The sequence below is a fragment of the Lucilia cuprina genome, chromosome 4 (genome assembly GCF_022045245.1).
Source record: "Lucilia cuprina isolate Lc7/37 chromosome 4, ASM2204524v1, whole genome shotgun sequence".
NCBI classification, from domain to species: Eukaryota; Metazoa; Arthropoda; class Insecta; order Diptera; family Calliphoridae; genus Lucilia; species Lucilia cuprina.
Genome location: NC_060952.1, coordinates 40,052,484 through 40,069,444, shown reverse-complemented (window position 1 = coordinate 40,069,444; position 16,961 = coordinate 40,052,484). Strand labels below are relative to the sequence as shown.

Below are 16,961 nucleotides of genomic sequence, written 5' to 3'. Positions count from 1 at the left end.
TGTTCAGGTATGTTTCGGAATAACTCTGTTTCTACCAGGTTTGTTCTCTGTGAGTTGATATTTGATGAATTCGTGTTTCGATGTACAAGAGGCGTGGTTGTAAACGGAAATAATAGTTTTGCATCTCGGAAGGTAAGCAATGACCAAAGATTAGATAGCTCGAGTACTTGAGCAAAGTACTTTGAGCGGTACATAGTCGATAAGGTAGCTCTCCCTAATGATGGAAAAGACAACCTTGTCCATATTGAATTTCATTTTGATACATATATATGGCAAATTATTAACGTTTTCTGAAACTAGGAACCATTATAGCCCAATATTCACTATAACTTCAGACAAAATGGCAAAAGCAGTTATATGCATGCCAATGTAGGAAACGTTGAAACACTGATGCCTTAGTCAAGCGGAACATTAGAGCAAATATCCATAAGAATCCGTTGCTACTCAGATAGCTCTACCATCGTTTACCTAATAACAACTATATCATCTAAGTAATAACAGAATGAATTTAGAATACTGATAAATTTGTGTACATAGATAGAACTTATTTATTTCAAATTTTATCGCTATACCCTTATTTAAAACTCTTTTCTGAGGGGAACCTTGTATAGTCATTTTCAGAAGGGACCTTATATCTGGGGTATGGTTATTTATAAGCCAATAGATTTGGCACGTTTTGAAAACGTGGACCGATATTATAAATTTTTAATACCAAACAAACCTTGTCAATAGAGAATACTTGTGCAACATTTCAACCGCCTAGCTATTTCTCTCCCCGGGGGCATGTTAGCTTGGCGAGACCTCCGCCTTGGTGTTATTGCAAGCCCGGGATATAAAGAGGTGGCCAATACCTCCAATCTGACCGGGTTGAAAAATTGGTTACAGTCTACTGTTTGGCTTAGTCCTTGTATAGATTGCCAGAGGTCAGACCAGTGCACCGCATAATCTGGTACTACGGGTGGCCTGTTGTCCGCAGGACTATGTCCTCGCTGGTCAGTGGGTTGAGGTTCCTTCGGGATCCACGTGGTGGCTGTGGTTTAAACCCAAATTCGCGGGGAGAGTAAGTGGTGGTTAAAAGACTGAAAGCATTATAATAGCCAATATTGCGGGATAAGTTCGGTGATGTTGCCGAAAACAACAGATACCCCACAGTTGAATGACTGTGGGACTAACCGTTGGTAATGAGTTGGTATTAAATGTATATGGTACTGGATGAATGTGAGGTTCGGCGGGATATAAAATTGAATTTTTCTTCCTTATCCAGATATGTTTAGAGTTTACTCTGTTCATATCAGAATTACCACAGTGTGTCCCTGTGAGTTAGAACAATGTCCACGGCTTATTGATGGATCGTACTGCGGTCTAACGGTTACGTGTCTAGGTGCTGTTGCCGAATCCAATGGTCAAGAGATTAGATAGCTCGAGTACTCCAGCAAAGTACTTGTGCATGGACCGGTCAGATCCAATGTACAAAAATTGCACCTGCGTTCTTCATTGAAGAGCAAAGGGGCGATGGTAGACCGTTCTCAAGTCTACCAAGTGGATAAAAAAGACCACCGTAAGATAACGCCGTCAAGGCAGGTGCTCACGTTAAAACTCTCGACATTCCTGTCTAGCTATTCCCGTGTGGTCTCTATCGTGATTTCAACAGACATGGCTAGGACCTAGAATATATATACTTTTGTGGGTATATAACCAATATATCGATGTGATACAAAAGGGATATCAAAATGAAACTGTGGCTAGAACCACAAACGAAAAGCCCTTTTAAAAATGAAGAAACCCTGATGTTATTATGATGGTCTGTATTCTGGGTGGACATACAGGATTACGGGCACAGCTATACAAAATTTGTACATGCGGATTCAGACGAATGTTCAGCATGTAAAGAGAATAGTGAAACTCTGTACTACTTTTTTGACATTGTCAGGCATTTGCCGAAATTAGATCCAAATATTGGAATTACATTATTCATCAATTCTGTGCTTCTGAATATTGGGCGATAATACATTCAATGAATACGGCTTTTGTTTTTGCAAGCAAACATTTTGCATGAAATGAAGCGCACGACATGCCCGACAAATAGTAAGATCTAAACAATAGGACAGGTGAAGTGATACTTTGGGAACATTACGAAATGCGATCGGAATAAGCTATCAGATAATATTCCTTCATACCAACCAATATTTCATCAATAAATATTAAGTTTTCAACTAATATTGATGAAATATTGGTTGGTATGAAGGAATATTATATGATTGCATATTTCGATCGCATTTCGTTCTCAAGTTCCATGAATATTTTGCTTTGTGTTGAATTGGCTGTTTGACCGGTGTTTACTTTTGACTTCTAGTACCTATATCGAAATCTCATAGCTGCGTTCAAACAGCATTTTGGACATGCATAAAAAAGTCCTCAACGTCACTCACTCGAAATCACTACTTCCGAACTGTCCAACAAATTTTGGATGTTGAAAGCAATGTTTTCGTGAGCTTCAAAAGATATTGTTGAACCTAAGTCATAAGTTTTCCGCAAATTTGAATTTGTTATAAAATTTTAAACGGTATATATTTAATAGGGTCGAGAAGAATAAAACGTTAGGTCGTATAAAATCTGATGATAATATTCGACTTGTTTTGTAAAGTTGTTGAGAAAAAACAAACAATAAATTTTGCTAAGTAGCCCCTATATTATAGGCTTTCATTTAAACTTTATTAAAATAGAATAAAATAATTTAAGCTTTCTGATTTATTTCCAACATTAAACAATCCTTCAAGTATTCCCTACCATAGAAAGGATTGCGCATGGTTTCATTTTTATAATCTACTTCGGAATAACGCAAGTAAAACACATCGGGACAAGTATAACCTTGATTACATTGCCTGCAATCATCTTGACCCAGCAGACACTTATTGATCAAAGTATTAGCCTCAGCGATTAGGGTAATTGTGCGATTTATAACTAGAAAACTGCAATCTAATGCTTTTTTAATATTGGCATTCGATGAACACTCGGCTGAGTCCATTTGTGTAGCAAAGGTCTTTTGATTGCTGATCGTGTAGCTATTAGTAGTGGTGGTCTAAAAATAAGGGAATTCATAAACATTAAATTGCCAAAAGAAAACTATTCAAATACTCACCACACTGGTAACACAAATGGTATAATTCGCAGTTTTATTATCGAACTTTTTGCCACAATTCGTGATCTCCTTTTCGAAATAGTTGGTATAGTAGTTTTGCAAGGAATTCTTAGTGTTAGTGGGATTAGTTAATAAACTATTGACCTGATTATTGGCAGCATTTACACAACTAGCAATAGATGATTTCGTGTATGCCACCGTGGGAATTTTAGAACGATATTTGGTAACACAGTCCTTGCTGAAATCACTTAAAAGTTCTTGGGGATTTAAACGCTCTTCATTTTGCACTATACTATCGATTAGCATAGCTTCTTGTATGCCAACACCATCGACACGTCCTGCATAAAGTTGTCTGAATTTATTCATTTGATTCTCGTATTCCTGTAAAGTTTTGGCGTACTGCAGACGATTGAGATTGATATAATCATCGGTACGAGCTACTGAGCTTGATTGTTGAGTATTACTGCTTAAGGTGGTCACATTTTGAACCTTAAGGGAAATATTATTTAGAAAATGTATATAATTTTATGAGATTATTTTTTATCATTTAACTTACCTGACCCATTGCCACCGCCACCAGCAGTATTAATACTCCAATTATTTGGTACATATTTAAAATCAGTTTTAATACTATTCTTGCCAATTGTTTTAAAATCACTAAATAATTCTTAATTTTTCCAGCTTTTTATATATCACAGTTTTGAAACTTTTTCTTATCATTTAATATCTTAAACATCTATTTTTATAATTTTTCTGGTGAAAATTCTTTAAACTAATTCGGGTACTTTTTTTTAACTTCGATGCCATTGTCGGTTTGTTGTCTTATCAGTTTAAAATATTTTATTGCTTCATAAATATGAATTAAATTTAATAATTTGTTTCTGTTTACATAATTTTTTTCTTCTCACTTCCCATTGATAAATTCGCAAGTGTTTAATTGTTTAAATTTAGTTATAAACATATTTATTTAATATTAAGGTTTTATTGTGTTTTTTCTTAAAGATATATAAGTTTTTTATATATGGGAAAATATTTCACCTGTCTTATCACTTAAAATGAGGATAGTACGGTTTTTAGTAAAACTTTAGGTTTAGATAAACTACAGTTAAATATGCAATTTTTTAATGAAGCTTTGAAGTGTTTTTGTATATTTTTTAATTTCCAAAAATCTCGTCTTGGTGGATCTATATGTTGTGAGACCAATGACCTAGCTTCAACCATTTAGGCAGTACGGTAATGAATCAGTCAGTGAATCAGTTAATAAATTAGTTAGTCATTAATGTTAGAGCTTTTTATTAAAACATATACTTCTTCCTGTTATTTCAGTGTGGGTCATTTTTAAAACGTTAACGAAAAAAATGGATTTTAAAAAATGTTTCCCCATAGGATACACATTCCTTTAGAGTTTGCGAAAATACTTTATGAATAACAAGTATGAATTTATAGTTGGACATTGCCGACAATATGATACCCTACACCAGTCAGTATGTTAAACTTGTAAATTTTTTTTAAATATAAAGCATTTAATTTGTTTTATTGTGAAATTTTTTACTTATTGTTGACAAAAAAGAGATTTTCTTCAAGAGCGCTCATAGGGGAGAAGGGGTAAATATGGGCCTATCCATATAAATTTTGGTAAATGAATTTACGTCTACTTTAAAGTCATTTATGTAGATTTTGATCGTTTTATTAGTAATTTTAAGTTAATTTTGACCTTCAAGTCATTTTCTGAAGGGGAGTTTGTATGGGGGCTAGGGTCAAATGAGGCCCGATCACTATAAAAATTAGTATTGTCATTTATTGTTCTATAAAACTTATGTTTGCTGATTTTTGTTGACATTATAAAACATTTAACGTAATTGTGAGCCTAAAGGGCCGATTCGGGGGGTACGGTTGTATGGGGGCTAGGAGAAATAATGGACCGATTTCAACCATTTTCAATAGCGTTTGTCCTTGAACCAAAAAAAGAGTATGTGCAAATTTCATCAAATTATCTTGAAAATTGCGACCTGTAGCGTGCGCACAAGGTTTACATGGACACACAGACAGACGGACGGACATAGCTCAAAAAGTGATTCTGAGCCGATTGGTATACTTTAAGGTGGGTCTAAGACCAATATTTTTGGGTGTTACAAACTTCAGCACAAACGCATAATACCCTACCCACTATAGTGGTGTAGGGTATAAAAATGGAAACGTGAAAGTCATGAAATTCCAGTTTTGTAGTCCAAATTTAAAATTTTAATAAAAAATGTATCAAATTCGAAATGTCCTAAAACTAACAATCCGGGAAAAGAACGAAATTTTTACAATAAAATGCTTTTCGTAAAGATACACTTTAGAACAATATACAGTAGCGAGCACAAAAAATGCAATCTTAAAGTGGGGAAATTTTAATATAATGGTGGCCAATTCAAAATATTTATTAGGTTTATAAATCCTTACAGTTAAATATATCTATGATCAATAACATTATGTAAATATTTTTAATTAATAATATATTTTTATCTTATTTATTAAAAAGAGTGCGAATTTCATAGGAGCAATAAAAATGCAACAGATTAAAGCGACTTGAGTGCTTTCGATCGGTATCCTCGGTATATGCTACTAGGAGGCTTTTTATCCCGCAGATGAGGAAGCATGTTTTCTCCAAGGATTTCACAATACTTCTTGGATTCCATTTTTTCCTTCGATTTTAATTAAGGAACCTACCCCATCACGGGAAAACGCATCCACAAATACATGACGTAAAATAAATATTTTAGTAATTATTGATCCACCACCATGTTTTACGGTTGGAAGTTGATATCTAGGAGAATATCTTTTCCCATGAGGTCTGCGAACGTAATTTATCCCATCGGAGCCAAATAAATTAATTTTGCTTTCATCGCTCCACAAGACTTTAGCCCACTGTTTATTTGACCAATCCTAAAACCGTTTTGATGAGAGGTTTCTTTGCAGGCCGTCTCGCATGCATATTAGCCTTTTGCGAAATTAGCACCGTCTACTCTGGTCTTTCGTGGATCTTTTTTAACCAGTGCAATCATCTGACGGTCTTGGCGCAATGTAGTTTTTCGAGAATTACCATTACCTGATTATCTTTCGACACTATTTCCCCAGGAAAATAGAGATTTAACGCGATATACACCAAAGATGTGTCCAAATTCACGCATGGATTTTTCTTCCTCTAGATCTTTAATGATTGCAGTTTTGCTGTCAGTTGATAGCTGCTTCTATTACAAAACGCATATTGTATAACATCTTCAGGAATGTTTTCATTATAATTAAATGATAAACTTTAACTATTTTTATATTATGTTGCATTTTTTTGCTCGCTTAAAATTTGCACTTTTTTCATTAATTCGAAAATATTTTACTTTTTAAAACAGAATTTGGAACAAACTGTGGTTACTTTGAAGATTTATAATTAAAAGAATAAACAGCAATAAAAAAAATAAATTATTTACCGTTATTTTTAAACAGATGTTATTAAAAAATCTGATCTAAAACATTTCCAATATTATAAAACATATGGCGAAAGTATAAAAAAGTTTTAAAATTGCAAATTTTAAATGACTTCACAGAGGGAAAACCGGTAGAAAACTACCGAAATTGATATAATCTGTTATCAAAAGTGAGCCGTTGTAATTTTGACAGCACATCATTGTCATTGCAAGAACGCATTGTTGTCAATTCGATTACGCTTTGTGTCATTTTGTCAATGCTACGTTGAGACTTCGACATCGAATTGTTGTCATTTCGATTACGCTTTGTATAATTTTGGCAATGCAACGTTGTGACTTCGACAACGAATGTTGTCATTTCAATAACGCAAAATTCTGTTTGGTAAAACATTAATATTTTTTGTTGATTTTGATATCGTCGTGTATTTTTACATGTTTTTGTTAATTTGAGAACTATCCATATATACGTTGACAACGGATATTATTGAAAAATATATTAAAATCTTTGACAGGAAACAAAAAATGTTAAAGATCTACCCTCTGTGAAATGATTCTTTTCCATGTCATGAGTTAAAACTTGTCGCCATATTAGCCGTTTAGAAATGTCAGATCTATTTCCAAAAAAGTGTATATTCTGCCCCACTGTAAAATGGTACTTTTTCATGTCATCGGTTAAAAGGTGCCCACGTTGAGCTCCATACTAGCCTTTTAAAAATGCCACAGTTATTTCCAAAAAAAATTATATTCTGGCCCACTGTGAAATGGTACTTTTTAACGTTTGTATAAATATGATAGCAAATAAAGGTGCCAAACTTTATTGTTTATAAAAAAAATTCAAAAAAGATAAAATAGTTAATAAAAACTTAATTTAAAAAGTGTTTATTCGTATGTGCAAATATAAAAACATATTTATGTATAATAAAAAATACAAATATATATTCTCTAATTTACACATAATTAAAATTTATTTCTCATTTTGGCGTTATTTGTATTTTTTTAAGTTTCTATATTAATTGTTAGAATGTTGTATTTGATTTATACACCCACTTGTGTATGACACATTTTTTTAGTTTCCATAACGGTAAACTACAAATTAAACGTTTATTATTTACTAGCTATACCCAGTGTGCTTCGCTACCCTCATCGTAATGGAATAAAATAAATATCATTATTGTAAATGTATATATATCTGCAATATCAAAAATTTCCCTTTTAGAGAACTCTTTAAGTTTGATTTTATGATTCTAGTCTCAATATTACAGAAAATTAGAAAAAACAGTTGAAGAACGAAAATGTACCAGACAGTGCCTTTTTATATATTTTCATTAAATCAGGATGACGCATGTTTAATTTTCAAGCAGAAACCAAAAAAATCGCATAAAGATTTCTATACAATCAGGAAGCTACATGTCCAATTTAATGTTTTTAGGTTCAATATTATAGAAAATTCGAAAAGTATTAGTAAAAGAACAAAAAAGGACCAGAGTATGCTTTTTCAATTTTCGTTCAATTGGGATACAGCGTGTTTAATTTTATGTTTATATATTCAATATTTTAGAAAGCTCTAAAAGTACCAGTACCAGTGAAGTACGAAAAAGTACCAAAGGACCTATTTTATTTAATTTCATGTTCCTAAGTTCAATATTATAGAAAATTCAAAAAGTACCAGAAAATATTCCAGTTTAAATTTTCATTTACTCAAGTCCCTGATTGCTTTTAAAGATTCTAATTAACTCTGGGCTCCACATGCTTAATTTCATGTTTCTAGGATCAATATTATAAAAAACACAAAAAGTACCTTTTGAAGAACGAAAAAGTACCCTTTATAGGTTCTCACTTAATCCAGGCTCTAAACGCTTAATTTCATGTTTCTAGGTTCAATATTATAGAAAATTCAAAATGTACCTTTTAAAGAACGGAAAAGTACCAAAAAGTCCCCTTTTATAGATTCTCATTTACTCCGGGCTCTACATTCTTAATTTCATGTTTCTAGGTTCAATATTATAGGAAATTCAAGAAGTACCTTTTGAAGAACGAAAAAGTACCAAAAAGTCCGCTTTTACAGATTCTCATTTTCTACGTGCTCTACATGCTTAATTTCATGTTTCTAGGATCAATATTATAAAAAACACAAAAAGTACCTTTTGAAGACCGAAAAAGTACCAAAAAGTGCCCTTTTATAGTTTCTCACTTAATCCAGGCTCTAAACGCTTAATTTCATGTTTCTAGGTTCAATATTATAGAAAATTCAAAATGTACCTTTTAAAGAACAGAAAAGTACCTAAAAGTCCCCTTTTATAGGTCCTCACTTAATCCGGGCTTTACATGCTTAATTTCACGTTTCTAGGTTCAATATACAAAAATCCAAAAAGTACCTTTTGAAAGGTTTCAAAAAGTCCCCTTTTATATGTTCTCACTTAATCCAGGCTCTACATACTTAATTTCATGTTTCTAGGTTCAATATTATAAAAAATTCAAAAAGTACCTTTAACTCAAAAAGTACCTTTTGTAGAACGAAACAGTACCAAAAAGTCTCATTTTATAGATTCTCATTTACTCCGGGCTCTACATGCTTAATTTCATGTTTCTAGGTTCAATATTATACAAAAATCCAAAAAGTACCATTTGAAGAACGAAAAAGTACCAAAAGTCCCCTTTTATAGGTTCTCACTTAATCCATCCTCTACATACTTAATTTCATGTTTCTAGGTTCAATATTATAGGAAATTCAAGAAGTACCTTTTGAAGAACGAAAAAATACCAAAAAGTCCCCTTTTATAGATTCTCATAAAAAGTACCTTTTGCAGAACGAAACAGTACCAAAAAGTCTCCTTTTATATATTCTCATTTACTCCGGGCTCTACATGCTTAATTTCATGTTTCTAGGTTCAATATTATACAAAAATCCAAAAAGTACCTTTTGAAGAACGAAAAAGTACCAAAAGTCCCCTTTTATAGGTTCTCACTTAATCCATCCTCTATATACTTAATTTCATGTTTCTAGGTTAAATTTTATAGAAAACTCAAAAAGTATCTTTTGTAGAACGAAACAGTACCAAAAAGTCTCCTTTTATAGATTCTCATTTACTCTGGGCTCTACATGCTTAATTTCATGTTTCTAGGTTCAATATTATACAAAAATCCAAAAAGTACCTTTTGAAGAACGAAAAAGTACCAAAAGTCCCCTTTTATAGGTTCTCACTTAATCCATCCTCTACATACTTAATTTCATGTTTTTAGGTTCAATATTATAGGAAATTAAAAAAGTACCTTTTGAAGAACGAAAAAGTACCAAAAAGTCCCCTTTTATAGATTCTTATTTACTCCGGCTCTACATACTTAATTTCATGTTTCTAGGTTCAATATTATAGGAAATTCAAAAAGTACCTTTTGAAGAACGAAAAAGTTCCAAAAAGTCCCCTTTTATAGATTCTCATTTACTCCGGGCTCTAGATGCTTAATTTCACGTTTCTAGGTTCAATATTATACAAAAATCCAAAAAGTACCTTTTGAAGAACGAAAAGGTTTCAAAAAGTCCCCTTTTATATGTTCTCACTTAATCCATCCTCTACATACTTAATTTCATGTTTCTAGGTTCAATATTATAAAAAATTCAAAAAGTACCTTTTGATGAACGAAAAGTATTCTTTATAGATTTTCATTTACTCCAGGCTCTACATGGTTAATTTCATGTTTCTAGGTTAAATTTTATAGAAAACTCAAAAAGTACCTTTTGTAGAACGAAACAGTACCAAAAAGTCTCCTTTTATAGATTCTCATTTACTCCGGGCTCTACATGCTTAATTTCATGTTTCTAGGTTCAATATTATACAAAAAACCAAAAAGTACCTTTTGAAGAACGAAAAAGCACCAAAAGTCCCCTTTTATAGGTTCTCACTTAATCCATCCTCTACATACTTAATTTCATGTTTCTATGTTCAATATTATAGGAAATTAAAAAAGTACTTTTGAAGAACGAAAAAGTACCAAAAAGTCCCCTTTATAGATTCTCATTTACTCCGGCTCTACAACTTAATTTCATGTTTCTAGTTCAATATTATAGAAATTCAAAAAGTACCTTTTGAAGAACGAAAAAGTACCAAAAAGTCCCCTTTTATAGATTCTCATTTACTCCGGGCTCTACATGCTTAATTTCATGTTTCTAGGTTAAATTTTATAGAAAGCTCAAAAAGTACCTTTTGTAGAACGAAACAGTACCAAAAAGTCTCATTTTATAGATTCTCATTTACTCCGGGCTCTACATGCTTAATTTCATGTTTCTAGGTTCAATATTATACAATAATCCAAAAAGTACCTTTTGAAGAACGAAAAAGTACCAAAAGTCCCCTTTTATAGGTTCTCACTTAATCCATCCTCTACATACTTAATTTCATGTTTCTAGGTTCAATATTATAGGAAATTCAAAAAGTACCTTTTGAAGAACGAAAATGTACCAAAAAGTCCCCTTTTATAGATTCTCATTTACTCCGGGCTCTAGATGCTTAATTTCATTAACGAAATAAAAATTCTATTCCAAAATGTTGCAACATCGTAGTGGGAGCCCGTTATTACGTATTTATATGTATAAGTTGAAGAACGAAAAAATACCAAAAAGTCCCCTTTTATAGATTCTCATAAAAAGTACCTTTTGTAGAACGAAACAGTACCAAAAAGTCTTCTTTTATATATTCTCATTTACTCCGGGCTCTACATGCTTAATTTCATGTTTTTAGGTTCAATATTATACAAAAATCCAAAAAGTACCTTTTGAAGAACGAAAAAGTACCAAAAGTCCCCTTTTATAGGTTCTCACTTAATCCATCCTCTACATACTTAATTTCATGTTTCTAGGTTCAATATTATAGGAAATTCAAAAAGTACCTTTTGAAGAACGAAAATGTACCAAAAAGTCCCCTTTTATAGATTCTCATTTACTCCGGGCTCTAGATGCTTAATTTCATTAACGAAATAAAAATTCTATTCCAAAATGTTGCAACATCGTAGTGGGAGCCCGTTATTACGTATTTATATGTATAAGTTAATAAACCAAAATCAATGTTTTATGAAAAAAGTACCAAAAATAGGTACAATTTTCACCCCTTAAACATCCGAATAACCAAAAAGTACTAAATTTATATTTTTATTTTTTCGTCAAGTTATGAAGGAGTCAAAAATATTGTTTGAATGTTCACTGGTTTAAAAGATACATGGGGTGCGAAAAAAGTACCAAAATACAGTTTTTACCCGTTTATTCCCTAAAGAGGCCGAAATTGAAAAAAGTACCAGACACCTGTCCGCTTATTTTTTAAATGAACAACGATAAGCTTTAAACTATTTTTGTATCTTTTCTAGTTTAGGAGATATGAGGTTACCGATTTTACCCGTTTTTACCCTTTTTTACCCCCTAAACATTCGAATTTCCAAAAATCCCGCCTTAGTGGATCTATTTGGTGGGAGACCAACCCCCTGTCCTTCAGCTCTTTAGCTTTAACCGTTTAGGCTGTGCGATGATGAATCAGTCAATCAGTCAGTCAGTCAGTAACGTTAGAATTTTATATATATAGATTAAATAAATAAAAACGTACACAAATATAAAATTGTGCAACAAAATAAAGCGGAGTCTCCTTGAACAAAACTAAGCTACAAATGCATTGTGTGGGTAATTGGCAAATTTCAATTTCTTTTAAACATTATTAATAATATTTTATTATTTCATGGATTATTTTATGACATTTCTAATAAACAAAGTTAATTATAGTAAAATTTCATTTCGACCTATATAATATATATAATTTTACTCTGATAGTTATTCTTAATACAATATATTTTGTCCAATAAGTAATAAGCACGGTTCAGAAATAATCATGTACGAACTCTTAAATTGATACATATTTATTAATAGACATGCAAACATTTTCTATTGCGGATCCGTGCGATCCGCACGTACCATCCATCATCAGTACATAAAATTCAAAATACTACGACCACAGCCTATTAATTTTCGGAATAAGTCTAAAACTAATTGTTCAATGATCGGTACCTTACTAAATAGCCGTATATGTCGCGACACTTTTTAGTGTCGAAATATGACGTATCGAAGATAAAAAATTCCTATCCAAAACTCATGTCCAACCGGAATCTATGGTCAATGATATGGGCAGGAGGCTGGAGAATATGGAGGAGAAAATGAAACTCCTAATGGACTTTCATTTTCCAGCCGGTATATCGAATAACATAGATGAACCGATATTGGAGGAAGGAGAGGCTAACAAGTGGATTTATACATACAATCATTAGACGTGGCTGATAGCATACGAGACAAAGAATATGTCGGAAACTTTAAAAACGCTGATCCCAGATAGAATGTCTTGGTCTAGCGGAAAACTATAGCAATTACCAAAAGGAATCCGTTGCACGGATTGAAGACCCAGAAACAGAAATATACCATCATAACACAAGCCTGCAATAACGGAATATGAAAATTGGATGGACACAGTCCGAGCAATAACGGAATGTGTAAATTGGATGGACACAGTTCTTAATATATTTACCGACAGCCAGAATTACAGCGATATGATAAAATTAAATCTGAGACAGTATTCAATTGTAAGTAAGCTTTAACTGAATCATCTCACTGAGGTAAGTTTTAATTCATATGAGTACCAGGCCAGCCTCGAAATCAGTCAGCAATGAAAGGGCGAATGTAATAGCTTTGAAGGAAAGGAAGCTCGAAGTAATTAACCTGACGAAAAGTATGCCTGAGAGAATCCCATAAGACCTCATGGAACTATGAAACGGCGAAAATAATTTAAGGATTTCGTCCAGGAAACTGAGTTTTTGAACATTAAAAAATAATACATTCAGTAAACAGTTTTTTTATGCAAAGCAGCGAACTACAGACCCGATAGTGGCCATGTGTATTTTTTCGTATTTCGTATACATCGTCCTATCATCCTCACCTAACCTATGTACAATAAAGTGATTTTCGGATGTAAACCTTAAATCAAAGTTAAGACCAATTGTGGACTGATCTACGTTGTTAATATAATTTTAGTTCATATTATATACATCTCTGCAAAATTACATTTCCTGGACCTTTGTATAGGCTCCATATTGTGTGGGACTATGGGAAATTTTAGATCGATTGTTATGACTATTAAGCTAAATCTAGTCAGAATTTCACAGGAATCCGAAATATATATACTTTGTTGAATCTCGAGTGAATACCACGGATGGTAGATAGAGAATCATTTTGACAACAAATTCTACAGCACCAAGAGTCTGTCTGTCCATCCGTCCGTATGTTTGTTAAAATCAAAATAGATATTATTAAGATTGAAACTATAGATTGTTCTTGCTTGCTTGACAATTCTTCAAAAATATCGTAGAATATTGCTAAAAATTTCGGGAAAAAAGATTATTTTAAGAAAAAATAAAATATATTTATTTAGTTAGTTTGAAATGAGGATGTATACATATTAAATCCGAATAAGTACACTATGCCTCTATTGGGCCTGCTGTGCGTTCCTTAACCAGTGCCTTAGATGGGAATCGAACCCTTCACCTAAGGTCTACTGAAATCTGAATTACAGATTATTTAAATCAATCACTACTACCATTGCCTGCCGTAGCGTGAATAGAAAGTATTTGCTTTACTTATTAGCAAGCTGAACAAGTTTATAAACTAAACCCACACTTAACCCATACAAAAAAATAGTAACAATTTCCTCCTATGTAAATTTAAATAAACAAATTTAATTATAATTTATATTGCTTTTATTACATTATGTTGTAGTATTAACAATTTTATATATTTTTTGCGTTTTATATAATTTAAAAAAAAATAAAAATAAATAATTTGTCTTAAAAACTACATCATGTTAGGTTAAAATCTAATAATAAACTAATGATTTAAACAAAAAAAGTAACAAACAGAAACATGTTTTAATTAAAAACAAATTTTCAATATTCCCATTAGTATATAAATTAGATGTCGTATATATGTTATTCATGAACTTAAAAATTTGCTGAGTTTTAGCTTGCCTTACAGTCAATATCTAATTAACACGCTTGAAACGATTAGCTTCAGCATAATCACGGGGATCGGAGAAATTCCTTTCGGGTAATATGCGCACATCGTTGGGATCTGTCTGGAATTCACCATTCCAAGAAGTAGGCAAAATGGTGGGTTCGGTATTGTATTGAAAGTATTTGGAATCATCTGAACGATTACGTTCCTGTTGCATTAAAACTTCACCACTTTTTTTGAAGGTGCCATCCCACTCAGTGGGCAAAATTATAGGTTCATTACAATAACCATAGAAATTTTGAGTATCGGTAATATTTTGATTGTAACGCCGTACTTTTGATACATTATTTGTAGAACCGGGTGGATAAACAAATTTACCATTCCAACCCTCACATTTAATGGGTATATAATCGTCTTTCTTTTTTAAAGGCATTTTATTATATTTTATTTTGATTTTTTTTTTAATTTTATACGATTTCTTTTTATTTATTCCAATTTCACTGGATATTTTTCAACCGTTTCGTTTGCGTTTCAAAACTAGACTGTTATTTTGTAAGCTGTGTTCCGAGTATTAAAATATGAAATTTTATTTTCTTAAACCGGAATAATGGTTTAACTACTTTTTTTCTATTTTGTAAAAAATTGAACAAAAAACAAATCAAAATAATAATTTGTTTTAGACAATATAGAAAATATAACGATGACGTTATTAAATCATTTTTAATATACGCGCCCCCTTGAGTTGTTATTTTTTTATATATATAATTTGTTGTTTTCTTTTGTTATTGTTTTAATTTGTTTACTATTTACAGACGTTTTTAAAATCAGCATCAACAAATCTTGTTGAATATAACACTGACAGTGGCACTGTTTACCACCTACATTCATTTCCGAATTTTTAAAAAGCTTTAAGACAGACGACGACTGCTTCGAATGTATATTTGTTACGAAAAATTTCCTTTTATGTTCAACAATTATTTTAAAATGATGAAAAAAATTTATAGAAAAAAAGTTATTTTTTTAAAATTATTGCATAAATTAGTTACAAATATATACAAATGTATAATAAAACATTTCCGAAAGTTGTTGACTATTTGTATATCAACTATAAGAAAAAGATGACGTATATTGATTTTGTCACTCCGGTTGTAGCACTTTAAAATTTTAAACTTACTATATATTCTGGATCCTTATTAGAATGTAAAATAATCTAAGCATATTTGTCTATTTTACAGGTGCTGAATTTTTTCCGATATCGATTCATAATTTCTTCTAGCCCTTCTAGAGTTTAAGCTTTAAGCCCTCAAATCCTACAGCGGCGGCACTATGGAGCTTAAAGTGGGGCATGTTCAATTTTTAACCGCATGCCATTTTCTGTTAACCTTCCGATTAAAATTTTTCCTGGTCTCAAAAAATAGATAGATAGATAGATAGATAGATAGATAGATAGATAGATAGATAGATAGATAGATAGATAGATAGATAGATAGATAGATAGATAGATAGATAGATAGATAGATAGATAGATAGATAGATAGATAGATAGATAGATAGATAGATAGATAGATAGATAGATAGATAGATAGATAGATAGATAGATAGATAGATAGATAGATAGATAGATAGATAGATAGATAGATAGATAGATAGATAGATAGATAGATAGATAGATAGATAGGTAGATAGATAGATAGATAGATATACATATTTATATCCTTCACCACTTAAGTGGGGACGGTATATTGGGTTTATGCTGATGTTTGTACCAGCTCAGAATCATTTTCTGAGTCGATTTACCTATGTCCGTCCATTTAAACCTTGTGATCAAACTACAGGTCGCAATTTTTGAAGATAATTCGTTGAAATTTGTTACATGATCTTCTATTGGATGAAGCCTATTGAAAATGGTTATGATCGGTCCATTATTTCACCTAGCTCACATACAACTGAACCCCCGAATAGGGCTTGTAAACCTTGTAATCAAATCTCCAAAATAGTTATTTTGAAGATAAATCGGTGCATTATTTCACCTAGCCCCCAAACAACTAAACCCGCTTTTAAGCCTTGATGACCCTCATAATTATAGGACCTCATTTGACCTTAACCACTATAAAAAGCCCCCTTCAAAATTTGACTTAAACAATAAATGGCTTAAGTATATCTGAGCAAGGTACTATTCAACTTAAATGTTATATTAAAAAAACTTAATCATATTTTACGTTTTGTAACAGGTGTAGGGTATTATATGGTCGGCCTCGCCCTATTATAATTTCTTACTTGTTTTTATTATCATTGTTTTCAAAATAATAAATTTGTCAATATTTAAAAC

General features: G+C 31.8%; 2 protein-coding genes across 2 annotated transcripts; both read right to left on the bottom strand.

Annotated features, from left to right (window-relative positions):
• Positions 1-2,669: 2,669 nt before the first annotated feature.
• Positions 2,670-3,856, bottom strand: LOC111683418. The gene is made up of 3 exons (XM_023445487.2): positions 3,696-3,856; positions 3,140-3,628; positions 2,670-3,079 (listed from the first exon to the last, which is right to left on the bottom strand). Exons 1-3 carry the CDS (start codon positions 3,747-3,749, stop codon positions 2,735-2,737), a joined length of 888 nt encoding a protein of 295 aa, XP_023301255.2. The 5' UTR covers positions 3,750-3,856; the 3' UTR covers positions 2,670-2,734.
• Positions 3,857-14,432: 10,576 nt separating this feature from the next.
• Positions 14,433-15,184, bottom strand: LOC111683420. Its single transcript, XM_023445489.2, has one exon. It carries the CDS (start codon positions 15,063-15,065, stop codon positions 14,661-14,663), a length of 405 nt encoding a protein of 134 aa, XP_023301257.2. The 5' UTR covers positions 15,066-15,184; the 3' UTR covers positions 14,433-14,660.
• Between the last annotated feature and the right edge of the window lie 1,777 nt (positions 15,185-16,961).

Bases quoted from the DNA above. Each gene is read 5' to 3' on its own strand.
- LOC111683420 (XM_023445489.2), bottom strand. From the start codon at position 15,065: ATGCCTTTAAAAAAGAAAGACGATTATATACCCATTAAATGTGAGGGT.
- LOC111683418 (XM_023445487.2), bottom strand. From the start codon at position 3,749: ATGTACCAAATAATTGGAGTATTAATACTGCTGGTGGCGGTGGCAATG. The intron at 3,629-3,695 runs GTAAGTTAAATG...ATTTCCCTTAAG, and splicing joins TGGCGGTGGCAATGGGTCAG to GTTCAAAATGTGACCACCTT. The intron at 3,080-3,139 runs GTGAGTATTTGA...CCTTATTTTTAG, and splicing joins CCATTTGTGTTACCAGTGTG to ACCACCACTACTAATAGCTA.